Genomic DNA, 26,635 nt, shown 5'->3' with positions numbered 1-26,635 from the left:
AGCCACCTGGATGCCATCCTGTGCCACCTGCTCTGGGTGATCCTGCTCTGGAAGGGGGGTGGGAACTCAATGATCTCCAGAGGTTCCTTCCAGCTCCTGACATTCTGTGAAACTCTGATTCCATGATGGGAGGAATCATTGCCCTCTCCTGGGAAACAGCTCCCCACTGCCAAGGAGGGACCATGGTGGAGTGGGTGTTCCCAAGCAATCAGAGAATCATGGAATGGTTTGGGTGGGAAGGGACCCAAAAGCTCCTCCAGTTCCAACCCCTGGATGTGCAGGGACCCCTCCCACAGCCCAGGTTGCTCCAAGCCCCATCCAACCTGGGCTGAGACACTGCCAGGGATGGGGCAGCCACAGCTTCCTTGGGCAACCTGGGACAGGGGCTCAGCACCCTCACCCCAAACAATTTCTCCCTCCCCAAGATCTCCTCTCCATCTCCCCTCTTGCAGCTGGAAACCCTTCCCCCTCATCCCATCCCTCCAGGCCCTTGTCCAAAGTCCCTCCCCAGCTTTCCTGGAGCCCCTTCAGGCACTGGAAGCTGCTCCAAGGGCTCCCCAGAACCTTCTCCTTCTCCTTCTCCTTCTCCTTCTCCTTCTCCTTCTCCTTCTCCTTCTCCTTCTCCTTCTCCTTCTCCTTCTCCTTCTCCTTCTCCTTCTCCTTCTCCTTCTCCTTCTCCTTCTCCTTCTCCTTCTCCTTCCTTCTCCTTCTCCTTCTCCTTCTCCTTCTCCTTCTCCTTCTCCTTCTTCTCCTTCTCGTTCTCCTCTCCTCCTTCTCCCTCTTCCTTTCCTCTCCTCACTTCTCCACGCTGAACACCCCCAACTCTCTCAACCTGTTCCAGGCTCTTCCCACCCTCAAATTCCAGAATTTCTTCCCCATCTCCAACCTCAATCTCCCCTTTCTCTCCAACTTTTAACCCAGTTCCCTTCTCCTCTCCCTAACCCCCCGTGTCCAAAGCCCTCCCCCAGCTTTCTTGGAGCCCCTTCAGATATTGGAAGGTTGCTCTGAGCTCCCCTGGGAGCCTCCTCTTCTCCAGGCTGAACAACCCCAATCCCTCAGCCTCCCTGTCCCTATCACTTTAGTGTTGGGCTTTTGCTCACAAAGTTTTGCTCCCCCCCTTCCCCTCTTCTTCCTCTCCCCACCAGGATCAGTGATTTTAGGGAGTGTGATTTCACCCCAGGAAACCCCTGCAGCCATCCCTGAGCTCCTGAGTGACCAGTGACACCTTCCCCCTCCTTCTTTATCTGCTTTCTTCTCCTTTCTCCTCCTTCTCCTTTTTCTCTCTCGTCCTCCTTCTCCCTCCTTCTCTGTCTTCCTTCTCCCTTCTCCTCCTCTCCTCTTCTTTCCTCTTCCTCTCTCCTCCTTCTCTGTCCTCCTTCTCTCTTCTCCTTCTTCCTCCTCCTCCTCTCTTCCCTTCTCCGTCCTTCTTCTCTCTCCTCCTTCTCTTCCTGTCTCCTTCTTTCCTCCTTCTTCTCCCTCCTCCTTCTCTTCCTCCCTCTCCCTCCTCCTCCTCCTTCTCTCTCCTTTTCTCTCCTCCTCCTTTTTCTCTCTCCTCCTCCCTCCTCATCTCTTCTTCTCTCTCCTCCTTTTCCCTCCTCCTCTCTTCTCCTTCTCTCCTTCTCCCTCCTCCTCTCTCCTCCTTCTCTTCCTCTCTCCTTCTCCCTCCTCCTCTCTCCTCCTTCTCTTCCTCTCTCCTTCTCCCTCCTCCTCTCCCCTCCTTCTCTCTCCTCCTTCTCTTCCTCTCTCCTTCTCCCTCCTCCTCTCCCCTCCTTCTCTTCCTCCCTCCTTCTCCCTCCTCCTGTCCTCTCCTGTCCTGTCCTCTCCTCTCCTCTCCTTCTCTGCCTCTCTCCTCCTTCTCTCTCCTTCTTCTCCTCTCTCCTCCATCTCTCTCCTCCTTCTCCTCTCTCCTCCTTCTCCTCTCTCTTCCTTCTTCCTCCTCCTCCTCCTCTCTCCTCCTTCTCCCTCCTCCTCCTTCTCCATCCTCCTCCCTCCTCCTTCTCTCTCCTCTCTCCTCCCTCTTCTCTCCTCCCTCCTCTTTCTCTCTCCTCCTTCTCCTCTCTCCTCCTTCTCCTCTCTCTTCCTTCTTCCTCCTCCTCCTCCTCTCTCCTCCTTCTCCCTCCTCCTCCTTCTCCATCCTCCTCCCTCCTCCTTCTCTCTCCTCTCTCCTCCCTCTTCTCTCCTCCCTCCTCTTTCTCTCTCCTCTCTCCTCCCTCCTCTCTCCTCCTTCTCTCTCCTCCTTCTCCTCCCTTCTCCTCCCTTCTCCTCCCTTCTCCTCCCTCCTCTCTCCTCCTTCTCCTCCTTCTCCTCCTTCTCCTCCTTCTCCTCCCTTCTCCTCCCTCCTCCTCTCTCCTTCTCCTCAAGCTCTGAGGCAGCGAGCGACAAAAAGCCCCGCCCCCCCATACGTCACACCGCCTCCTCTCTCTCTCTGATTGGCCGCCTCCCGCTGACGGGGCGGGGCGAAGCGGCGGCGCGCCTGCGCGGGGCGGAGCCCGAGAGCGCGCCCGCGCGGCCGCGTCGCTGAGGGGAGGGCGGGGCGGGGTTTGGGGGTGGGGGGAGCGCGGAGCTGAGGGGAGCGGCGGCACCGACACCGCATACACCCCGCACACACCCCGAGCACGGCCCTGCCCTGCCCACCGCGGAGTCCTTGGCCGAGGAGGGAAATAAAAAAAAAGGGGAAAGGCACCAAATCGAGCGTTAAAGCGATCGCGGGTGCCGCCGCGGAGTGAGGGCGCGGGGCGGCGGCGGCGGTGACTCCTCCATCATGTCGGCGGGCGGGGACTTCGGGAACCCGCTGCGGAAATTCAAGCTGGTGTTCCTGGGAGAGCAGAGCGGTGAGTCACCCAACCGGACCGGCTCGGGACCGGGCTCCCCCTCACACAGAACCGGAGGGGTGGGCTCCTTCCTTTCCCCCCATTCCTCCTCCTTTCGCCGCGGCGGACCCGCCCTGGAGGGGGTTGGGGTCGCGCCTGAAGGGATCCCCCCCCTCCCCATCCTCCGTCTGAGGGGTTCGGTTGTGCTTTAGCCTCATGTTGTGAGGGAAAAAGGGGGTGTCCCGACCCTTTCCCCCCGTTTTCCATGGGGTGGGAAGCTGAGGGCCCCGATGGAGGGGGGGGGGGGGAGCTGCCGCCGGGCGTTGCTGCCTTGTGGTCGCTGCTCCTTCAGTGTCAGGGAGGGATCGAGTTTTTAATAAAAATTAAAAAAACCTCACCACAACCCAACGGGCTGTACCTCCTGAAGCAGTTGCTGATTCATTTGATCCCTGCTCTGTGGTATTTTTTTGTTTTTTTTTTTTCTTTTTTTTGGAGCAGGACTCTCAATCCCAGGAGTTGTCCGTGTCAAAAGAGCATTTTTCAAAAAATGAATTTGTGTCTTGATCCAGCGCTCTAAAGGTTTGGTTCCATCAGGGAGATTCTTAAAACTTGTCTTTGGAATTAAAAATAAGAACCTCAAGCAACCCAAACTGGTTGTTTTCCTCCCCATCCAAATGAGGGATATCTCCCTCAGCTTTTCTCTATAAAAACCCAGCACTTCAAATCTTTCACTTCTGAGAGTTTTCTGAAAAAAAAAAACAAACAAAAAAAAGCTTGTTTATCAGATGCTTTGTGTAATCCTGGTCAGATACCCAGCGATCTTTGACATGTAATGAGTAGGTGCAAAATATTCTCTGTCTCAGGGTGGGGTGTTTGCTCCCTCAGCCACCTTTGGTCTCTGTGTTGTAGAGATGATGAAATACCAGTCTTTTTTTTTTTTTTTTTTCCCCCCCAAATGACTTATCTGTATCTTCCCTCACTCAGATGTGCTTGATGTGGCTGCTATTAAAATAATCTACCTATACATTAGACATTTCCTTTACTCCATCCCCTCCATCCTTTATTTTATTTATTTCATGGGTGTTGGAGCAGCTCCTCTTGATATTAGAGATTCAGGGAGCACAAGTTCAACTTGGGTGGGTGGGTTGGGTTTTTTTGGGTTTTTTTTTTTTTTTTTGGTTAAGTCACCTGATCTGCTCAGTGAGGTGTTTGGCCAGCCATTTTATGAGGATTTTGGAAGAGGGTCATGTGTAGAAGATGCTGGGCGTTTGGTTTTTTATTCCCAGGGCGTCTGATAACAGGAATCTGAAGTGCTAGCTATGCTTGGCTTGTTTTACTGTGTTCCTGAGCTTTGGTTTGCAGGAAGGTTTTTGAATGGGAGCTTTTATAGCACCTGGTGTAGATCTTAAATCTCAGCAGCTCTTAGTTTACACGTGGATTTCTTCTCTGTCTGTTCTGGCAGACATAACATCAGATATGCTTCCTCTAGGCTTTTTTTTTTTTTTTTTTTCCCCTCTCTCAGCTAATCATCTGTGTTTATGGTGGAAAGTTTTAAATAATCCCTCTTCATAGCATCGAATCTGAAAGGGAGAGAAGATTTTTTTTAAAATTATATTATTTTATTGATTGATTTATTTTTTTTTTAGGTATAGCCCAGCAAAATATCACTAAATACCCAATATTGCTGCAGCTGCTGCTTTGCTTGTGGCTCATGGGTGGCTTGGAGCTGATTTAATCCAGCTGCTTAGAGCCCAACCAGCAGCTGTGGTGTGGTTTCAGCCCTTGCCTTTGTCTCTGCTCCTGGGGGTGACTCCATGGCTGAAGGTGGTGATGGTGGTGGCAGTGTAGCCCTCCTTGTGTCCACTGCAGAGGGGGCAAACCCCAAGGCAAAGCTTGGATTATTTTTCCTGGATGCTGGAGAAAAGGCTCCTTCAGGATTTGGTTTGAATCCCTTCAGCTCTGGCTGTTGTGATGTCATTCTGTATCATTTTTATTATTTTTATTGCTGTCCAAAGTGTGAATCCAATGCAAATCACAGAATTCCAGGTGGGGAAGGCAGCCCCAGGATCCTCTCACCCAACCTTTAAAGGCTTCTGGAAAAACAAATATCTTCAGAACATTCTTCCACATGATAGAATCACAGAAGCATCTCTGGTGCTGCAGGAGGCAATTCGAGTAGGTTTTACTTAACACCTTAGCTTCCTTGGTAATTTTTTATTTTAAAGCAAGTCTAGAAATAAAACTTAGGTTCTGTTTTGTTTTTTTTTCCCTTATAAGCAGTTTGCATAAACAAGAAGCTCCCTTTGTACAACTGTTGCTCAGGATTGCTGCAGTCGCTTCCTGTTTAGCTAAAAGGTTGCCTGCCCTGTTGGAAGGCCCTAATTAAAGATATCCTAGTGGTGCTGGTAGGGAGGCTGAATGTTTGTGTTTCATGGCCATTTGGGGACTTCACGTTGACAAATGAAATGTTAGGAAGGGCTGTGGTGGTGAGGAGCTGCCTCCCAGCAAACCTCTGCTGCCTGCCTGCAGTAAATCTGTGTGTCATGGCTAAGAAACCCTCAACTGGAGCTCGTTCCATCTGAGACCTGGAAGCATCTCTGGGTGGTTTATTCTCACTTGAAAAGGGGGATTGCAGGCTGGCTGCAGTCTGTGGGGTTTTATGGGTTTTTTTTATTATTACTATTATTATTCTTTTGCTGTGTCCTCAGCCATATTGTGGGAGTTGGATGCCGTATGCTTAGGGCGTTTGTCTGGACTGCAGTGGTTCTTCCTACTGACACTGCTCCCCACTAGCTGCAGATTCCCTTTCCTGTGCTAAGATGCTGACTATTTTTCTCCTTAATCCTCTTCTTCCCTTGCTCCCAGATCCCCAGAATCCTCCCCCACGTCCATTCCATTCTCTGGCCTTTATTTTTTTTTTTTGCCCTTATTGCACCAACTCCTCGAGCGCTCCTGGCGAGGGAGCTGGCAGTGCTGCAGCTCCCTCTCTCTGTCCCTGGGTCAGTACCTCGGTGATGGTTTTGCCGTGGCTAAATGACAGCAGGTGACACTCACAGCTCCTCTCAGGATTTAACTGCAAGTCATTGCCTCCCAGCAGCAAAATGGTTCTTGTGTCCCCCAGCCCCTCCCCAGCCCAGCCTGGATCCTTGCCGCATGGATGGTGGTTTGTTTCATCTCCAACCTGCAATATAATCCCTGTCCAGCCAGAAGAAGCTTCTTTTCCTTTCTCTCTTTTTTTTTTTTTTTAATTTAAACTTGTAGTACAAGGATATAGCATTGGGAGGGGGCTACCAAGAAGGCAACTTCACCAACGCTTGCTTTAATTGAATTACTTTTCTCAATGATTGAAGATTATGCAGAGTTGAGCAGTTTTAAATATGCTAATCTGGACTGAAAAGGCAGAGAGAGCAAGGTCTGTGCTGAGGGATTAGATAGTGCTATTGTGTGTGTGTGGGGAAAAAGTGCTTCTTACTGCTTTTGATCCTGTTTTATCAGGTGATTTTCATCAGTCCTAATGCCTGGAGTTGAAGAAATTCTGATTTCTGGGTCACACTGGGTAGTGTAGGTATCACCTGTGTTGTAGGGCAGCTTGCAGGGAATATGGTACATATGAAAATATGTTATATAGTCAGATATTAATAACATCTTCAGCTTTATCTTGCTTCTGAGCACCTCTCCTGCTTAAGCCATCAATTTTTTTTATTGGGTGGACAGAAATGAATGCTGGGGCACCTCACCAGAAATATTCTTTCATCACGTGGGTTTATGCTGCAGCTTTTATTGGTGAGCAAGTCTGAAGGACATTAATATGTACAGAAAGCAAAATAAGTCCCTGGTGTCTCTTCCTGCTGGTGTTTCTGCACTGCATAAGATCTTATAAAAGATGTTTATTTGTTCCAGTTTCTTTTATCAGGAACTGGGATTTTTAATATCAAAAACTCCTGATAAGTACAATATAATAACTGGAGGAGTATAACTGTTTGGAAACCACTAATGAACCACAGAGTTGCATAACTCTGTTGGTACAGGCACTGCTGAGGAGTGTGATGGGGCTCATTAGATAACTGGAGAACTGCAGGTGGTTTGTGTGTAACATGAAACTGGTGCAACACTGGTCCAAGTTCAGCCCATCTGCAGAGACGTGGCATCCCTCTGCAACTGAAAACTCTTCTTTTTAAAGAATTCTTGGCTATTAACTTGCTCCACTGGTGGTTGTAAATCTTAGCCCCTTCCCTTCCTTTGATTTCATAGAATCCCAGACTGGTTTGGGTTGGAAGGGACCTTCCAGCTCCTCCAGTTCCAACCCCTGGATGTGCAGGGAGCCCTCCCACAGCCCAGGTTGCTCCAAGCCCCATCCAACCTGGGCTGAGACACTGCCAGGGATGGGGCAGCCACAGCTTCCTTGGGCAACCTGGGACAGGGGCTCAGCACCCTCACCCCAAACAATTTCTCCCTCCCCAAGATCTCCTCTCCATCTCCCCTCTTGCAGCTGGAAACCCTTCCCCCTCATCCCATCCCTCCAGGCCCTTGTCCCAAGTCCCTCCCCAGCTTTCCTGGAGCCCCTTCAGGCACTGGAAGATGCTCCAAGGTCTCCCCAGAACCTTCTCTCCTCCAGACTGAACACCCCCAACTCTCTCAGCCTGTTCCAGGCTCTCCCCACCCTCAAATTCCAGAATTTCTTCCCCATCTCCAACCTCAATCTCCCCTTTCTCTCCAACTTTTAACCCATTTCCCTTCTCCTCTCCCTACCCCCCCGTGTCCCAAGCCCTCCCCCAGGTTTCTTGGAGCCCCTTCAGATATTGGAAGGTTGCTCTGAGCTCCCCTGGGAGCCTCCTCTTCTCCAGGCTGAACAACCCCAATCCCTCATCCTGACTTCCCAGGGGATGTGATCATTTTAGTGGCTCATTTCCTTATCTCTTAGTTTTCCTGAGTCCAGTTTTTTCAGGTATTTGGGTTTATATTTGGACTATATGCATTTTTCACGAGTCACTGAACTTAATTTTCTTGGGCACACCTGAAGGCTGAATGTTGAAAGATTCTTTCTCTTCTGCAGCTCTGAAATAGCCCTTCTTATGGCATTGCCTGGAAAAAAGACTTCCATTATCAGTCTGTTCTCATGGTTCCTATTGCCCCCCCTATGTTTGCAGAAATCTCTGAAGGAGTTTTAGGGTCTTTTTTTTCCAAGGAACACCAGCTGTGCCTTTCTGCACTTTGGTTTATGTTTCTGCCTCTATTGGAGAATTAATTTGTGAACTTGGGAAGGAAAGATCCCTTGAAAGAAGGGAGTTTATCTGTGGGGTGTTTGGTGGTACTTTGCACTTCTTTTGGAACATGATCCAAGTTCCACAAAGCTGATGTTGGAGGTTTTTGGTGAAGCTGTATGGGGACTGAGGAAAAAAGGGTGAAGAACCTCGTGTGAGGTCACCACAGCAGAAGGTGTTGCATTTTGGAAATTATCTGAGCCAACAGTTGTCAGCCATTTGTCTCAATTTCCCTGATGGTTTAAAAATCTGTCTTCTGCAATCAGTTTGTGAGGAAGTAGCCACCTTCCTATTTACCTGATAATTTACTCCAGGTGTTAAAGGCATTTGGTGTGTACCAGTGAACTGAAACAAACAAACAAAACCTCTCCCTGGTTTCAGAGGTGGCCCAGAAGAAATCAAATTTCCCTTTCTCAACCCAAACTCCATCAGATTTTTCAAGACACTTTCCAGAACTGACTTGCAGGAGCAGTTACCTGTGACAGATGGATGATTCTCTTCTGGTGTGGAGCAGGATAGGACAAGCCTAAAAGCATGAATGTAAAAATTAACTGATACAATAAAAATCTTTATGAGTTTGCATGAGTATAAATGATTTATGGAAGTGGTCTTAATGAAAACAAGAAGTGTGGAAGTAGTTTAAATGAAAAATGTGTGTGTCTCAGCAACCAAACAGAAGTCACACTACAGCCTGGCAGTGCAAGTAGCATTTTCTAAGTCTGCTTTCTTGATTTATTTACTGAGCTTACACAAAGTAGAAAAGCTAAATGGATTCTTTGTTTTCCCTCAGTATAAACCAAACTCTTCTGGCCTAATATATTGAAGTGCCTGGGGACAGCAAACAACCAGATCAATTACTTTACATCAGATGTTTTCTGTTCAAAGCTTGATGGGCTAAATATGTGTTGGATTATTTGAGTAATATTAACTGGAAAAAAAAAAGACTTTTGTGTTTCAGTATTATTTAACTCTTACCACTCTTAAATAAATGTTTTCACCTGTGTGAGCTGTGGGATGGTTCAGTAAATGTGAGTGTGGGCATGGACACATATTAGACTTGGAAAACCTCACACTTTGTGCAAAGGCCAGGCTGAGTAGCAGGATCCTTTTGAGGTGGAAATCTCTTCTCATTTGTTGTCAACCAGTAGAAATACCAAATTAAGCAAATAACCAACTCTAAATGCAAAGCAGGATCAAAATTGGGGGGTTAAGCTGGAAGTCTCCCTACTCCTGGCATTGCATACAACTCAACAGTGACAAAAATTGCTGCTGAAGCCTCCCCTGGTTGCCTACATGGAACTTTTCTTGGCCTGCCACTGAGTTTTTGAGCCTCTTGCTTGCTTCTGGCTGCCTCCTGTTGTGTCTGTCAAACTGAGTTCAATCTTCAAATTAGGAAGGAAGTCCTTATTCAGCTGCACAGCACAATAGTGCCATTTGTTTCATTTGACTTTATAGTACAAGGGTGTAACTTTTCCTTTTTTGTTCCCTGTTAGCACTTTTTCTTTCTGCTGGGCTGCTGTAAACTCTGAGGTGGTGCTGCCAGAATGCCAGGGCACGGTTACTCAGTCTGCTGTTTGATATGTAAAGACATCTTGGACTTCTGGCATGCCCAGTTGGATGCTGACTGCTTGAGTTATAGTGCAGAAGGGAAGCTGAGGAATAAACTGTAGAATCCCTGCAAGTTTGACTTTTAAAGTATTTTTATAAAGGCAAAATCTTTGAGATATTCAGTAGTGATGAGATCCAGTTAAAGACTGCAGGCTCCAGAGTCCCATTCCTTGTGCTAGGGAATGTTGTGTCCATAGAACTACTTCTTCCTTTAATCCCATCACAATGACCAGCACTGGAAATTCTGCTCCCTGTTGAGCTGGAGCCCAACTGGTAACTCTGCAAGTGAGTCCTGCTTGGCCTTGTCTGCTTGTGGAGACCTTTTAGTGGCCCTCCAGTATCTGAAGGGGCCTCAGGAAAGCTGGGGAGGGACTTGGGACAAGGGCCTGGAGGGATGGGATGAGGGGGAAGGGTTTCCAGCTGCAAGAGGGGAGATGGAGAGGAGATCTTGGGGAGGGAGGAATTGTTTGGGGTGAGGGTGCTGAGCCCCTGTGCCAGGTTGCCCAAGGAAGCTGTGGCTGCCCCATCCCTGGCAGTGTCTCAGCCCAGGTTGGATGGGGCTTGGAGCAACCTGGGCTGTGGGAGGGATCCCTGCACATCCAGGGGTTGGAACTGGAGGAGCTTTTGGGTCACTTCCAACCCAACCATTCTGTAACTCTCTGATATTTTCCCAAGTCCTGGTGCATCAGACATGGTAGATACTTCTTCCTTTAATCCCACCACAATGACCAGCACTGGAAATTCTGCTTCCTGCTGTGCTGGAGCCCAACTGGTAACTCTGCAAGTGAGTCCTGTGTGGCCTTGGCTGCTTGTAGAGACCTTTTAGTGGCCCTCCAGTACCTGAAGGGGCTTCAGGAAAGCTGGGGAGGGACTTGTGACAGGACATGGAGTGTTAGGATAAGGGGAAATGGCTTTAACCTGAAAGAGGGCAAATTCAGATGAGACCTTAGAAAGAAATTCTTGAATTTGAGGGTGCTGAGCCCCTGTCCTAGGTTGCCCAAGGAAGCTGTGGCTGCCCCATCCCTGGCAGTGTCTCAGCCCAGGTTGGATGGGGCTTGGAGCAACCTGGGCTGTGGGAGGGGTCCCTGCCCATGCAGGGGTTGGAACTGGAGGAGCTTTGAGGTCCCTTCCCACCCAAACCATCCTGTAATTCTGTGATATTTTCCCAAGTCCTGGTGCACTCTGATATCACCCATGGTAGATGCTTCCATTTGACTGCAGAGTTGGGAAATACTTCCAAGAGTTTCCATGACTTCTCTCCCTGCCAGTATCCCCTGGAGATGCCACAGAGCTATTCTGAGCTTTGCAGGCTCCTGGTGTTCTCTCATCCAGACTTGTGTAGGAGTCATCAACACACAGAATTGAGAATTTGGTTTAAATCTGAAGCATATTTGCCCAGAACTGAAAGAGCAGAAATATTGGAGCAGTAGTGATGAGCAGGTTGGTTTTGTCTTTGGGCATGGCCAGAACCAGCTGCAGGAGTGGAAGGTGTGGGCAAACCTAATGAGAAAATGTCCTGAACTTTCCCTCGGTCTCTTTTGTGTCTTGAATTGTGACCACTTAATCCTCTGTTCTATTAACATTTGTGACCACATAAATGAGTGCTATTGATCCTGCTAAGTGACATTTGAGAAATTATTTGCTTCTAGGAGAGCAATCAAAAATTACTACAGTAAAAAAAACAACAAAAAATCAACCCACTCCAGCATTTCTGTCATTAATGCAGAGGTCAGTTTATTCCATTCCTCTAAATGCTTCCTGCTCTGCTTCCTGTACCTGTCTTTGGGTTTGAGTTACAACCCCTTCATTTTCTTAATGTTCTTGATCTGTGCAACACAAAGGGAAGGGAAATTAAATCTAGAATGAGGAGGTAAAAGGAGGTGGCTTGGAGGGGCACCCAGAGGATGGAGTCTCGCTGGCAAAGCTCCAAGCCAAAGATTTTTGTCAGTTTGATGTCTGCCAGGGAGGCCAAGAAGCTGCTGCTGGAGTTGGGGAGAGTGAATTCCTGCAGGAAGGTTGGGAATTCAGCCTGGCAGAAGCTTGGAAGCACAGAAAGGGGCAGTCTTGGATTCACCTGAGTGCAGAGGTGTTTTAATGAAGATGTCACCTTCTCTGGGAACAGAAAATATTCATTTGTTACTCACTGTTCCTCTTCTGCCAGCACAGAAAAGGCTGTGAGAAACCCTCCTTGTCAAAGATTTTTTTTTTTTCTTACAGCCTGGCAGGAGGCTTAGCAGAGGACTCTGAGCAAGATGGGTGATTGAATCATCCAGAGGATGTCTGAGGTGGTGGAGGAAATGGAGAGAACAAAATTTATTATAAGTGCTGGGAGCTAAAAGCACAGTGTGCATGCAGAGATCAATAAATCTTGGGGAGAGCAGCCTGAGCTCATGAGCAGGGGAGTTTGATGAGAAATGCAGGGAAGTGGAGACACATGCTTTGGGAAAAGCAACCAAATCTGCAGGTTATGTTTCCTGAGGGATGCAGCATTGGGAAAGGAGAAGAAAAGGGTTTAACTTTCAGGTAGAGCAGATTTAATTGGCAGTGAAACACTGTGCTGCAGTCTCTTCTCTTTCAAAGGAAGTTCTGACCCCTTCTTATCTTTGCTAGGCAGCAGGTCCTCATGCTAGAGATTTGCTGCCTTATTTATCTTGTCTCTATTGCCTGATTTTTATTTTTTTCCCCCCTCCCCTGGATTCAGATTGATTCACTGAAGCAGTTTTTAAGTATTGTATCCTTGGCTCACTCAAAATGGCTGAAAATCACTCATGTCTGCATAAAAGCTGGGAATGCTTCACTGAAGTTGAGCTGCTGCTGCTGCTTATTTGGATAAAACTGGAGGAGAATCTTGCTGTGTAGCAGCTGAACACAGCTGGAGGAGGCTGAAGTGGAAATGGCTGAAGAAAGTTTGGTGTAGAGATGCAAAGGAATCTTAAAGTTTTTCTGGTGAGGTGTTCAGAAGTCAGGAAGGTTTTCAGAGGGTGGGTCTCTTCCAGCCCCTCATTCCCAGCCCCACTCAGCTTCTTGTAATTCCTTCTCAGCTCTCCAAGCTGCCTCCTGATATCAGCTCTCTGTGTAATCAGTCTGTAATTATGCTCCTTTCTGTTCTTCCAACTTTTTTTTTCTTCCCTCAGTTGAGTTTGCTTAGCTAAAGAGGCAAAGGATGTCACTGGAGTGGCTTTTATCCTCCATCATACAATTAACTCTGTGACCATGGTTCTTTTCCACTTTTATTTTTAGTTGCTCTTAAACTTCAATGTGACTTGGAGAAGGGGGGAGGATTTTTTTTTCTCCTGAAACTGCATAAGAAATGGGCAGATCAAAGGCTTGTGTCCCATAAAATTTCTCTTTATTTGGATGCTGTGGTGTAGCAGCAGACTTGAAAAGAGCTTTTCCCAGGGAAAATAACACAATCTTAAATAAATCTGGTTTGGTGTAAAGAAATTATTCCCCCCAACTCTATTAAAGAGTGGAAAGGGGTCTGGTTTTATCTGTAGCCTTTGTGCACTGTTTATGCTTTCACAGCAAGAAATTTACAGTTCAAAACAGTTCTTGGCCTTAGAAATTTTACACTTTTGTTTAAAAATACCTGTGGGATTATTATTTTTTTTACCCTCTTTCCCCCAAATCATTAAACAGCAGAATATACAGTGAGCTGGAGAGGAACCTTGTGCTAATTGCTCCCTGCATTCCCTCCAGTAATGCCTGACACCTAGAGAAAAAAATTCCTTAGGGAATTGTGTGGATGGTGTTTTAAAGGGTTGCTGTAGTCTGTGCAAGACTTGCAGAGCTCTTTTTATCAATCTTAATAGCAAACAAATGTTTGGTTTTGAGGACTTTGTGTCTTTGAGGACTTGGAAGAACCTTGCAGTGTCACTTCTGCAGGTGTGAGGACCCCAAGTTACCCCCTGGGCACATCTCTGCAGGGAGTTGGAAGTAAATCTTCTTTGTGTGTCTTGGAGAGTAAATGTTATAGCTAAAGAGAAACTTAACTGGTACAGATCCTTAGAGCCTTTACATGGAGGGATTGTTCCTCTGGAAAGTACTGGTGGAAGAGAAGATTTGTTTCAAGCCATTGTATCCCAGTGTAGATAATTCTCCTCTAAAGGATTTTCTGGTCCAAACCCAATTTCTCATCCAAACACCTTTTTTTTCCTATAATTTTCTTTCTATAATTTTTTTCCTCTAATTTTTTTCTATAATTTTTTTCTGTAATTTTTTTCTGTAATTTTTTTCTGTAATTTTTTTTCTGTAATTTTTTTTCTGTAATTTTTTTTCTGTAATTTTTTTTCTGTAATTTTTTTTCTGTAATTTTTTTCTGTAATTTTTTTCTGTAATTTTTTTCTGTAATTTTTTTCTGTAATTTTTTTCTGTAATTTTTTTCTGTAATTTTTTTCTGTAATTTTTTTCTGTAATTTTTTTCTGTAATTTTTTTCTGTAATTTTTTTCTGTAATTTTCCTTAATTTTCCTTAATTTTCCCTAATTTTCCCTAATTTTCCCTAATTTTCTATAATAATTCTCAGTTCTTTTTGGAATAACCTTTGTCTAGAAAAGGTCAATAAAGCAAACCAAGGACTTGTTCCTTTGGCTGTGTGGAACCCAATTCCTATCTTTTAAAGACTTTACTTTTAATAACATCTTCTAGATGAATATTAAACCTTGTGTCTGCAGAGCCCTCAGGCTCCATGGCCTCTTTCCAAGGCATTTATGAAACAGCTGGGAAAGGGACAAATAATTGGCAGGTGGCTTCATCTCCCTCCAGTGAGCTTTGTGTCTCAGTTAGGAAGTTTTTAGGAGCCTGCACGTTGAAATGCTGAAGGTGTTTGTGCTGGATGAACCCTCCTGAGTTTGCCAGATGAACATGGGTTGAGTTTGAAGTTCTGAATTTGTGGTGCAGGTGGAGCAGGAGCATCAAAGTGTCCCCAGTCCTCAGGAGGAGCTGTGGAACAGCTCAGGAGTGGAGTTGTGGAGGAGCAATGTGTGGTTTCAGCTCAGGACTTGCTTCTCTTGAGTTCCTAACACAAAGTATTTGTAGCTACGAGTTGCCTGGACTCCTGTGTGTATCTGAGGAGCCCAGAGAGCATGAAAGATCTACAGCTGCTATTCTCATGTTTTCTGATTTCTGTTGCTAAAAAAAAATTGTGGTTGGGTTGGGTTTTTTTGGTTCCGACACCCAGGATGCCCTCATAGCATGCACTGGGGTACTCATTCTGTTCTCAGCTATTTCCCTCCTGTGTAACTGTGGAGTTCCATAAAGAGCAATGCAAGATCTTCAGCTCTGCTATCCTCAAGTCCTACATGTTTTCTGATTTCTGTTGCTAAAAAAATTGTGGTTGGGTTGGGGTTTTTTTTTGATTCTGACACCCAGGATCCTGTGCTGCCCTCATACCATGCACTAGGATACTCATTCTGCTCTCTTCTGCTCTCAGTTATTTCCCTCCTGTGTTGCTGTGGAGCTGTACCATAAAGAGCAATGCAAGATCTTCAGCTCTGCTATCCTCAAGTCCTACACATTTTCTGATTTCTGTTCCTAAAAAAAGTTGTGGTTGGGTTGGGTTTTTTTGGTCTGACACCCAGGATGCCCTCATACCATGCACTGGGGTACTCATTCTGTTCTCAGCTATTTCCCTCCTGTGTAACTGTGGAGTTGCATAAAGAGCAATGCAAGATCTTCAGCTCTGCTATCCTCAAGTCCTACATGTTTTCTGATTTCTGTTCCTAAAAAACAATTGTGGTTGGGTTGGGATTTTTTGGTCCTGACACCCAGGTCCTGTGCTGCCCTCATAGCATGCACTGGGCTACACATTCTGCTCTCTTCTGCTCTCAGTTATTTCCCTCCTGTGTTGCTGTGGAGCTGTACCATAAAGAGCAATGCAAGATCTTCAGCTCTGCTGTCCTCAAGTCCTACATGTTTTCTGATTTCTGTTCCTAAAAAACAATTGTGGTTGGGTTGGGTTTTTTTGGTTCCGACACCCAGGATGCCCTCATACCATGCTGGGGTACTCATTCTGTTCTCAGCTATTTCCCTCCTGTGTAACTGTGGAGTTGCATTGCTCTTTATGCAAGATCTTCAGCTCTGCTATCCTCAAGTCCTACATGTTTTCTGATTTCTGTTGCTAAAAAAATTGTGGTTGGGTTGGGATTTTTTGGTCCTGACACCCAGGATGCCCTCATACCATGCACTGGGGTACTCATTCTGTTCTCAGCTATTTCCCTCCTGTGTAGCTGTGGAGTTGCATAAAGAGCAGTTCAAGATCTTCAGCTCTGCTATCCTCAAGTCCTACATGTTTTCTGATTTCTGTTGCTAAAAAAATTGTGGTTGGGTTGGGGTTTTTTTTTTGATTCTGACACCCAGGATCCTGTGCTGCCCTCATACCATGCACTAGGATACTCATTCTGCTCTCTTCTGCTCTCAGTTATTTCCCTCCTGTGTTGCTGTGGAGTTGCATCATAAAGAGCAATGCAAGATCTTCAGCTCTGCTATCCTCAAGTCCTACACGTTTTCTGATTTCTGTTCCTAAAAAACAATTGTGGTTGGGTTGGGTTTTTTTGGTCCTGACACCCAGGATGCCCTCATACCATGCACTAGGGTACTCATTCTGTTCTCAGCTATTTCCCTCCTGTGTTTCTGTGGAGTTGCATCATAAAGAGCAATGCAAGATCTTCAGCTCTGCTATCCTCAAGTCCTACACGTTTTCTGATTTCTGTTCCTAAAAAACAATTGTGGTTGGGTTGGGATTTTTTGGTTCCGACACCCAGGATGCCCTCATAGCATGCACTGGGGTACTCATTCTGTTCTCAGCTATTTCCCTCCTGTGTTGCTGTGGAGTTCCATAAAGAGCAGTTCAAGATCTTCAGCTCTGCTATCCTCAAGTCCTACATGTTTTCTGATTTTTGTTGCTAAAAAAATTGTGGTTGGGTTGGGGTTTTTTTTTGATTCTGACACCCAGGATCCTGTGCTGCCCTCATACCATGCATTGGCTACACATTCTGCTCTCTTCTGCTCTCAGTTATTTCCCTCCTGTGTTGCTGTGGAGCTGTACCATAAAGAGCAATGCAAGATCTTCAGCTCTGCTATCCTCAAGTCCTACATGTTTTCTGATTTCTGTTGCTAAAAATGTGGTTGAGTTGGGGTTTTTTTTTTTGGTTCTGACACCAAGGATGCCCTCATAGCATGCACTGGGGTACTCATTCTGTTCTCAGCTCTTTCCCTCCTGTGTTTCTGTGGAGTTGCATAAAGAGCAGTTCAAGATCTTCAGCTCTGCTGTCCTCAAGTCCTACACATTTTCTGATTTCTGTTCCTAAAAAAAGTTGTGGTTGGGTTGGGTTTTTTTGGTCCTGACACCCAGGATGCCCTCATACCATGCTGGGGTACTCATTCTGTTTTCAGCTCTTCCCCTCCTGTGTTGCTGTGGAGCTGAACCATAAAGAGCAGTTCAGGATCTTCAGCTCTGCTATCCTGAAGTCCTACATGTTTTCTGATTTCTATTCCTAAAAAAAAATTGTGGTTGGGTTGGGTTTTTTTGGTTCTGACACCCAGGATGCCCTCATAGCATGCTGGGCTACACATTCTGCTCCCAGCTCTTTCCCTCCTGTGCAGTTGCATCATAAAGAGCAGCCCCTGTGTGGTGTGCAGAGAGCTCTGTACATTCCTGGTTATTTTTGTCCCAGTCCCCAGGTGTTCTCCATGGACATCCCTGTCAGTTTGGATCAGCAGATCCTGGCTGGATTTGGGTTGTGGTTTGTGGAGAGGTGCACCTAATGAAAGCACATAGAATGTTCTCTCTGTGTTGTGGTTTTTGTTTTTTGTTTTTTTTTTTTCCTTGCAAGCTGCCTTGGCCTTAGCTCAGCTCTATTTTAAGATCTTGTTCAAGTTTTGTTTTGGAGAAATAACTCTCCTGGGTGGCTGCCTGAAGAATGAGGTGGAGAGAACTCATGTGGAAGCTGTTCTGCAGCTCATGTGTGGGAAGAGCTCAAGCCCTGGTCCTTCTTCCAGAGCTACCATCTCCTGGGAAGAAGATGAAGTCACTGAAGCAGAAGCTATATGGAGCTCACTTTTTTTTCTTTTTATTCTTTTTTTCCCCCAAGCAGAACAAAAATCGCTGCAGTGTGAGAGGGCAGAATTTTCTGTGGGGTTGGTAGGCACAACAGGAGGGAGGAGGAGGGAATCATAGAATCATGGAATTGTCTGGGTTGGAAGGGACCTCAGAGATCATCAAGTCCAACCCTTGATCCACTCCCCCCGTGGTTCCCAGCCCATGGCACTCAGTGCCACATCCAGGCTCTTTGGAAATAGCTCCAGACACGGAGAATCCACCCCTTCCCTGGGCAGCCCATTCCAATGCCTGATCACCCTCTCCAGAAAGAAAGTCTTTCCAATCTCCAACCTAAACCTCCCCTGGCACAACTTGAGACCATGGCCTCTTGTCTTGCTGAGAGTTGCCTGGGAAAAGAGACCAACCCCCCCTGGCTCCAACCTCCTTTCAGGGAGTTGCAGAGAGTGATGAGCTCTCCCCTGAGCCTCCTCTTCTCCAGCCTCAACACCCCCAGCTCCCTCAGCCTCTCCTCACAGCATCTCTGCTGGATCCCTTCCCCAGCCCACTTGCCTCCTTTGGACCTGCTCCAGCACCTCAAGCTCCTTCCTGAGGGGCTGAGGGGCCCAGAACTGGACACAGGACTCAAGCTGTGGCCTCCCCAGAGCTGAGCACAGGGGCAGAATCCCTTCCCTGGACCTGCTGGCCACGCTCTTCCTCAGCCAGCCCAGGATGCCATTGCCCTTCTTGGCCACCTGGGCACACTGCTGCCTCCTCTTCAGCTTCCTGGCAATCCAGACTCCAAGGTCCCTTTCTGTCTGGCTGCTCTCCAACCACCCTGTCCCCAAAAGCATCCCCGTGTTTTTCCAGGTAGATAGTGGTGCTGGGGAAATGTTAAGCAGGACTTAAATTAGTTGCAGGATGGAGGGAAGTCATTTTAATAGCTCTCCTGAAACTTCTCTTAATTTGTCACTTGGAAAGGCTGACTGAACACTGCTCAGTGTGCTTTCAAGGGCAAAGCATATTTAGGGAGCCAGCAAGGGTTTGTTTTAAGGACTCCATTCAGCAGCTGGCATGGGGAAACAATGACTTGGTTCCCTGAGCTGGGTGATAAGGAGGCTGCTTTAGCTTCCAGCAGAATAATGGGTAGTGCTGAAAAGAGGAGAAACCATGAATGTTTTGTTGCAGGCATGTGGCCTCCCATTTTATCTCCTCCTTTCTGCAGCTGCTTGTTGCCTCAGGGTGTTGCTGTCTTGCTGTTATTTTCTGTAGCTATCAAAAGTCTTGGGTGTTGTGTGCCATGGTACCATGAACGAGGAATTTCTCCTCTGGGATGCACTTAACTCAGGTATCTTCTGTCTCACCACTGCAATCTGCTGATTTTATCTCATTTTCTCTAACATGTTAGTGTTTGGTTGCATCTTACAGTACAGTTTTTGGGGTTTTTTTGGTTTTAATGTCATAGTATCTTAAATTATCAAGGAATCTCAGCTGGGAAGGGACCTCAAGGCCCTTCTGCTCCAATACTTTTAATATTATTGCTTATGTGAGATGTCCCAGCATCCCCTGGAGCTGAGACTTCCAACTTCCCAACATGGAATCCCCCCCTTCCCCTGGGAGACCATTCCAAGGTCTGACTGTCCTCAGGCTGAAGAATTTTCCTCTTGTGTCCCATCAGAATCTCCCCAGGAGCACCTCGTGCCCATTGTCCCTTGCTCCAGTTCTCTGCTCATCAATTTATCTCCCTCTAGGTCAATAAATTATGCAAATAACCTTTAACACAGGGCAGGTGGGAGATGATGTGGAAAGAGAACCAAGACAGAGGTTGGACTCTGCAATTCCCTCTTATTTAGAGGGGAAATTGGAAGATGAATGCCCCTGTGCTCAGCTCTGGTGAGGCCACAGCTTGAGTCCTGTGTCCAGTTCTGGGCCCCTCAGCCCCTCAGGAAGGAGCTTGAGGTGCTGGAGCAGGTCCAAAGGAGGCAAGTGGGCTGGTGAAGGGATCCAGCAGCGATGCTGTGAGGAGAGGCTGAGGGAGCTGGGGGTGTTGAGGCTGGAGAAGAGGAGGCTCAGGGGAGAGCTCCTCACTCTCTGCAACTCCCTGAAAGGAGGTTGGAGCCAGGGGGGGGTTGGTCTCTTTTCCCAGGCAACTCTCAGCAAGACAAGAGGCCATGGTCTCAAGTTGTGCCAGGGGAGGTTTAGGTTGGAGATTGGAAAGACTTTCTTTCTGGAGAGGGTGATCAGGCATTGGAATGGGCTGCCCAGGGAAGGGGTGGATTCTCCGTGTCTGGAGCTATTTCCAAAGAGCCTGGATGTGGCACTGAGTGCCATGGGCTGGGAACCACGGGGGGAGTGGATCAAGGGTTGGACTTGAGGATCTCTGAGGTCCCTTCCAACCCAGACAATTCTAGGATTCTATGATTTAGCTTTTAGATTTAGGTAGAGTCTTTTGGGTTCCTTTAGTTTGTCTGCTTAGCAGCTTCCCCTCAGGGTTGCTCCTTTTTGGCTGATTTTATTCCTTGAGTTATCACTTTGCTCCCACACAAACGTGGAATATTTTGGGGGGTTCAGAGCTACAAAGCTGGGGTTGTTTCATGGTTTAGAATCCCAGTCTGGTTGGAAAAGACCTTTCAGAGTCCCACCAGCCAGAAGTCTGTGGGTATCTTGGTAGTAGTCACAGTCTGATTCTGCTGTATTTTATAAATGATCTGGATGTATGGGAATTAGCCAAGGAAGTTTCTTTTTTCCCCATTTCTCAGCAGCTTCAGGTGAGGAATCCCCTTCTGCTGTCTTGGGAGGAGTCTGAGGCTTCATGTGAAACAGGGCAATCCTCTCTTTCTCTTTTTGCCATCAGATGACTGGAAATGTTCCAGATGGAATCTTTTATCACCCAGATTCCTCTCCCCATTTTGCCTGAACCTGAAATACCAACCAAAAAGTTAATTTACTGCTATCACAAGACCCATTTTGCTACTGTGAACCACCTTAGGCTGAGACCTTCCAGGTTTTTCTTCCTGGTGTTCCATTTCCTAATATATTTGCCACGTTTCAAGAGAATTGAATCTGTCTTGGTGTTTTGTAGTTGAAAACATCTCTTACAATGAGTGAATTAATCACTGCTGATGTTATTAAATAGAAGCATTTCACACCTTGTCCTGTTTGCAGGATTTAATTAATGTTTTCTGTGGGACTCTCCTTGGGCAGATCAGTCAAAACCTTTGCATCTTATGATTCCTTTGCTGTATTAGAGTCGGAACCAGTTTGCTTGGACAATTCCTGGGAGGAAAAATAGTTTATTTTTATCTTTTTTTTTGCAGAAAGAATAAACTACTTAATCTAGAAATTTCTTTACAGAACTTTGATCAAGTAATGCAGAGTATTGTCAGATACTTTAAATTTTATTTATTTTTTCCATGCAATTGAATTTTTAAATGAAATCTATATAGTTCAGGAGCAACCCCAAAGTCTGTACTCTTTTTTCTTGGCAGTGTCTAATAAAATAATCTGGTTTTCCTTCTTTAAGATGATGTAGAGGGTGCTCCTAATGGGCTGCTGGAACCAGAGGTGAGAGAGATCTCCTTGTTCCAGCAGTTTGTGTCCTGTCCAGCTGAGCTTCCAAGTGGAAAGTACAGCAGCTCAAAGAGAAGGAAAAAGAAGCTGAAGGTTAGAACTCAACTGCTCTAAGGAGGAGGAATTGGGGTGTTCCAGGATGCCTTTGCTGGGAGGATCTTTTAGAGGTGCCATCTCCTCAGCTGGATTTAATTTTTCTCTAACAGACAGCACTATCAATAGTGTCTGTCAATGTATATATCAATAAGATATTGGGGGGATATTTTGGGGTATTTTCATCTGGATTTTGGGGGTGTCATAAAGCTGCCAGTGACACTTGAAGTGAAAACTGGAGCTTTTACAAGGGCTCAGGTTATTTTAGGATTTGTTTAGGCAGTGTTGGGCCATGGGGTGGCCATGGTGGCTTTCAAAAAAATTTGTCTGAGTTTGCTGCATTCTTGCTGTGGTAATAAAACACAGAGGGAGCTGAGTTTCCTTCTGGTGTAGCTACAAAAAGTTGATGATTTTGTAGAATCTATTTATGTGCTGAACTAACAAGACTCCATCCATGTCACCTGCTCACTGGAAGTGCTTTGCCCTCTCCATTTTTTTTATTTGCCATCTCATTTTTTTATTTCCCCTCTCAATTTTTTATTTGCTCTCTCCCTTTTATTTCCCCTCTCCCTTTTTTTTATTTCCCCTCTCCATTTTTTTATTTCTCCTCTCCATTTTTTTATTTCTCCTCTCCATTTTTTTATTAACCCTCTCAATTTTTTTATTTACCCTCTCGATTTTTTTTATTTGCTCTCTCCCCTTTTTTATTTCCCCTCTCCCTTTTTTTTATTTGCCCTCTCCATTTTTTTTGCCCTCTCCCTATATTTTATTTCCCCTCTCCTTTTTTTCACTTGCCCTCTCCCCTTTTTTATTTGCCCTCTCCCCTTTTTTATTTGCCCTCTCCCTTTTTTTATTTGCCCTCTCCCTATTTTTTATTTCCCCTCTCCATTTTTCATTTGCCCTCTCAATTTTTTTATTTGCCCTCTCCATTTCTGTATTTGCCCTCTCCTTTTTTTTCATTTGCCATCTCCCTTTTTATTTGCCCTCTCCATTTTTTTTGCCCTCTCCCTATTTTTTATTTGCCCTCTCCATTTTTTATTTACCCTCTCTACTTTTTTATTTCCCCTCTCCATTTATTTACCCTCTCCCCTTTTTATTTGCCCTCTCCCCTTTTTTATTTGCCCTCTCCATTTTTTATTTGCCCTCTCCCTATTTTTTATTTTCCCTCCATTTTTATTTGCCCTCTACCCTTTTTATTTGCCCTCTCCATTTTTTATTTACCCTCTCAACTTCTTTTATTTCCCCTCTCTCCATTTTTATTTCCCCTCTCTCCATTTTTTATTTGCCCTCTCCCTATTTTTTATTTGCCCTCTCCCTTTTTTTTATTTCCCCTCTCCCTATTTTTTATTTCCCCTCTCCCTATTTTTTATTTGCCCTCTCCCTATATTTTATTTGCCCTCTCCATTTTTTATTTGCCCTCTCCCTATTTTTTATTTTCCCTCCATTTTTATTTGCCCTCTACCCTTTTTATTTGCCCTCTCCATTTTTATTTACCCTCTCAACTTCTTTTATTTCCCCTCTCTCTATTTTTTATTTCCCCTCTCTCCATTTTTTATTTGCCCTCTCCCTTTTTTTTATTTCCCCTCTCCCTATATTTTATTTGCCCTCTCCATTTTTTTATTTGCCCTCTCCATTTGGGGCTATTCCTTCCTGACAGAATGCACCATTTTACCCCAATACTTGTGCAAGTTAAAATGAAGATATTTTACTTGGCAGTGGCTGTTGAACTTTGTCCCAATTTCTCTGTTCAGTTTTGGCTTTTCCTAAGATTTTTCTGGTCAATTTGTTGAGGAAAAAAATAAGAAGACCATTGTATTAACTTTCTAGTAGACTGAATTAAAACTTGAAGAAGCTTTCTAGGAATGTTGAGCTGGTTAAATAGCATTCATTGCCTCTCACTGCCTATAAATGCAGCTTAGAGAGACTTCTTAGGGGACACATTGAGGTGTCTTCCTGACTGCAAAAAACCTGAGAGTTAATATTATTTAAAATTGAATGAAAAAGCCTTTTCCCCTTAAATCCATCCAAACTTTGCCATCCTCTTTCTTCCTGTGTTGCTTTCTGCCTTATTTTCTGCTTGCTGGAGCTGATAATTCCTTTTGTATCTGGGCAGTACAGCTTTTCATCCACATTATTGTCATCCAGATAACACTTAAAGCAGGTGATAACTGTTGCTCTTAAATAACATTCTCAAAATCACCCACATTTAGAGAATATTTGCTTGACCATCTCTGTTTAAGCAGGATTTTCCCAGGTAACAGGAATATATTCATGTCTCAGCCTTCAGGACTGAACTGCAGAGGTAATTTTTCATCAAGGCTGATTTTAGGGCACTTCACTGAAGTTCATTTTTTAAAATTAATTGAAAATTGTAATTAGACATTAATGTAAAATTATTTGCTTCTATTCCTAGCCTGTTTACTGTTCAGTTGCTGTGCATTTTTCTGAATCTTATGCCTTGAATTAAGAGGTGCAAAACCATCAGAATTGGGATGCTCTGAAGGTTAGAATGAAAAATAATTCATCACAGAGTCTTTGGACTCTGTACCAATGAAGAAAAGGAAAATAATCTGACTTTATCCAGGAAGAATCCTTACTACCAGCTCAACTTGGTGGGTTTGGGTCACAAATTATTTATTTTCACTGATTTCTGGTGCATTAAGGTTGTCACTGGTGATACTCAGATCTCAGGAGAACACCAATGGTGCAAAGAAAAAAATCAGGATTTCTGGAAGCCTGGAAGAACTTTTGCATAGGGAAGAGGAATCTCATCACTGGATTGTGTTCCTCAGGTACTAAAATTCAGGTTTGGTGGGGGCAGAGCAGCAGACTCCACTCTTTGTGCTGCTTTCCCTCTGAAAGGATGAAAAGAGAATTTTACAGGGAAATATCACCAGTGGAAAATAATTCTGAAGGATCCAGATTGCTGTGTTAGGTGATGTGTTAGGCTAATATTTTCAGCTATTTTAACAACAATTTTTTTTTAAAAACATGGTTACCTTTGAGGATTTATACTCAGATTCCCCTGAAAACTGCCCAGGAAACAAATACTTTGCTAAAGGTATTTAAACCAGAAATTATTCCTTTCTTTTTGTTTGCCTCCTCTTTTCAGTGTGCATCTGTGGTGATTAATTTCTCATTGCAACTGACACCTTGAAATGGCAGAAAAATCTAGAAGCCTACTTGAAGGGGTGTCTTTTCTTGCCTTTTTCCGAGTAAATAAGCAATTGCTTCATAACCAGGGATCATCCTTTTTGCTCGTGATCATCCAAAGCTCACTCATTTTGGAGAGGTGCAATGAAGCCCTAAATATATTTATTTTTACTCCAAAAGCAAACTGTAATTGCAAGAGAAGGAAACAATTGCACTGGCTCTGACTCTGTGCCAATATAAAGTGCTCAGCACAGGGCTCTGAGCTTGGAAATGTCATTTTTGTAATTAATTTTCCTTGAATGTTGGGGTCCAGGTGATGGGGGAGCACTTTGCTCCTTCCCATTTTGCAAGAGGAGCTCAGTGGCACTTCAGAACCATCCTTAAACAGAGCAGATACACACTTCCCCTTCTAAACTGGCCTTTGACACCGTCTCCCCCAGGATTCTCCTGAAAAAGCTGTCAGCCCATGGATCAGCCAGGAGCACTCTGTGCTGGGTTAGGAACTGGCTGGAGGGCCGGGCCCAGAGAGTGGTGCTGAACGGGGCTGCATCAAAATGGCGGCCGGTCACTAGTGGTGTCCCCCAGGGATCAGTGTTGGGCCCAGTGCTGTTTAATATCTTGAGTGAGGATTTAGATGAGGGGATTGAGTCCATCATCAGCAAATTCCCAGATGACCCCAAGCTGGGGGGGAGTGTGGATCAGCTGGAAGGCAGGAGGGCTCTGCAGAGGGACCTGGAGAGACTGGAGAGTTGGGCTGATCCCAAGGGGATGAGGTTCAAGACAAGAACCCCCTGGGGAGCTCCAGGCTGGGCACAGAGTGGCAGAAAGGGAGCTGGGATTGGCAGGAAGCTGAAGAGGAGGCAGCAGTGTGGCCAGGTGGGCAAGAAGGCCAATGGCATCCTGGGCTGGCTGAGGAAGAGCGTGGCCAGCAGGTCCAGGGAAGGGATTCTGCCCCTGTGCTCAGCTCTGGGGAGGCCACAGCTTGAGTCCTGTGTCCAGTTCTGGGCCCCTCAGCCCCTCAGGAAGGAGCTTGAGGTGCTGGAGCAGGTCCAAAGGAGGCAAGTGGGCTGGTGAAGGGATCCAGCAGAGATGCTGTGAGGAGAGGCTGAGGGAGCTGGGGGTGTTGAGGCTGGAGAAGAGGAGGTTCAGGGGAGAGCTCATCACTCTCTGCAACTCCCTGAAAGGAGGTTGGAGCCAGGGGGGGTTGGTCTCTTTTCCCAGGCAACTCTCAGCAAGACAAGAGGCCATGGTCTCAAGTTGTGCCAGGGGAGGTTTAGGTTGGAGATTGGAAAGAATTTCTTTGTGGAGAGGGTGATCAGGCATTGGAATGGGCTGCCCAGGGAAGGGGTGGATTCTCCGTGTCTGGAGCTATTTCCAAAGAGCCTGGATGTGGCACTGAGTGCCATGGGCTGGGAACCACGGGGGGAGTGGATCAAGGGTTGGACTTGATGATCTCTGAGGTCCCTTCCAACCCAGACGATTCTATGATTCTAAAATCTCTCCGAAGTGTTTTAATTACCTTTAATCTGTGTAGATAGCATTTTACATCTTCTGAGTCTCCTACAAGCAGATGATTAGGAAGTTAAAGATAAAACACTGTGATTTAAAAAAAAAAAAAAAAATTAAAAAAATTGATTCTTATGAATGATTTATTGCTGAAGGTCTCCTTGAGGGTTTTTGCTCAGTGCTGCTCAAGTTTTTAATGGGGTGTCTGAATGATAAGAGCTTTTACCTAGTGAATCCATCCCCCCAGGATTTAGCTGCCATCCTGTATAAAATCAGCATTAAGCTCCCCTGGCATGACAAGGAAAAAAACCTCAATATTGGTCTTTTCAAGTTGCTAGGTTCCAATTTTCCTGCAAGAAGCAAATGGACCATTAAAACTCTGAAAATAAATAATAAACCCGACCCCAACCAAACCACCTCCCAGTTCCTAAACAACCATCCAGTTGAAAATTAAAGTTAAAAGGACGGTGAATATGGAATGGATCAAAGTTCCCTTTATTCTGAAATTCTGGCCTAGGAACCATTGATTGGGGCAGAAGTCACCTGAGCATTGGTTCTGCCAGTGATAGATCTGGGGCTTCACTGGAACGCTCAGCAGTG

At 45.7% G+C, this 26,635-nt stretch overlaps 1 protein-coding gene across 2 annotated transcripts in view; it reads left to right on the top strand.

The window, feature by feature from the left end:
* The first annotated feature begins 2,498 nt into the window (after positions 1-2,498).
* Positions 2,499-26,635, top strand: part of RAB6A (RAB6A, member RAS oncogene family) — an 80,859-nt gene continuing 56,722 nt past the window's right edge. The window contains exon 1 of one of the 2 annotated variants that reach the window (XM_030447626.1): positions 2,499-2,831. In XM_030447626.1, the coding sequence (XP_030303486.1) occupies positions 2,762-2,831 (70 nt within the window). In that variant the 5' untranslated portion in view covers positions 2,499-2,761. The remainder of the gene's footprint in view (positions 2,832-26,635) is intronic. The other variant, XM_030447618.1, reaches the window with a different exon arrangement.

The sequence above is a fragment of the Calypte anna genome, chromosome 1, assembly GCF_003957555.1.
Source record: "Calypte anna isolate BGI_N300 chromosome 1, bCalAnn1_v1.p, whole genome shotgun sequence".
Lineage (NCBI taxonomy): Eukaryota > Metazoa > Chordata > Aves > Apodiformes > Trochilidae > Calypte > Calypte anna.
The sequence above is the reverse complement of the archived record's forward strand: the minus strand, read 5'-3'. Positions and strand labels throughout refer to the sequence as shown.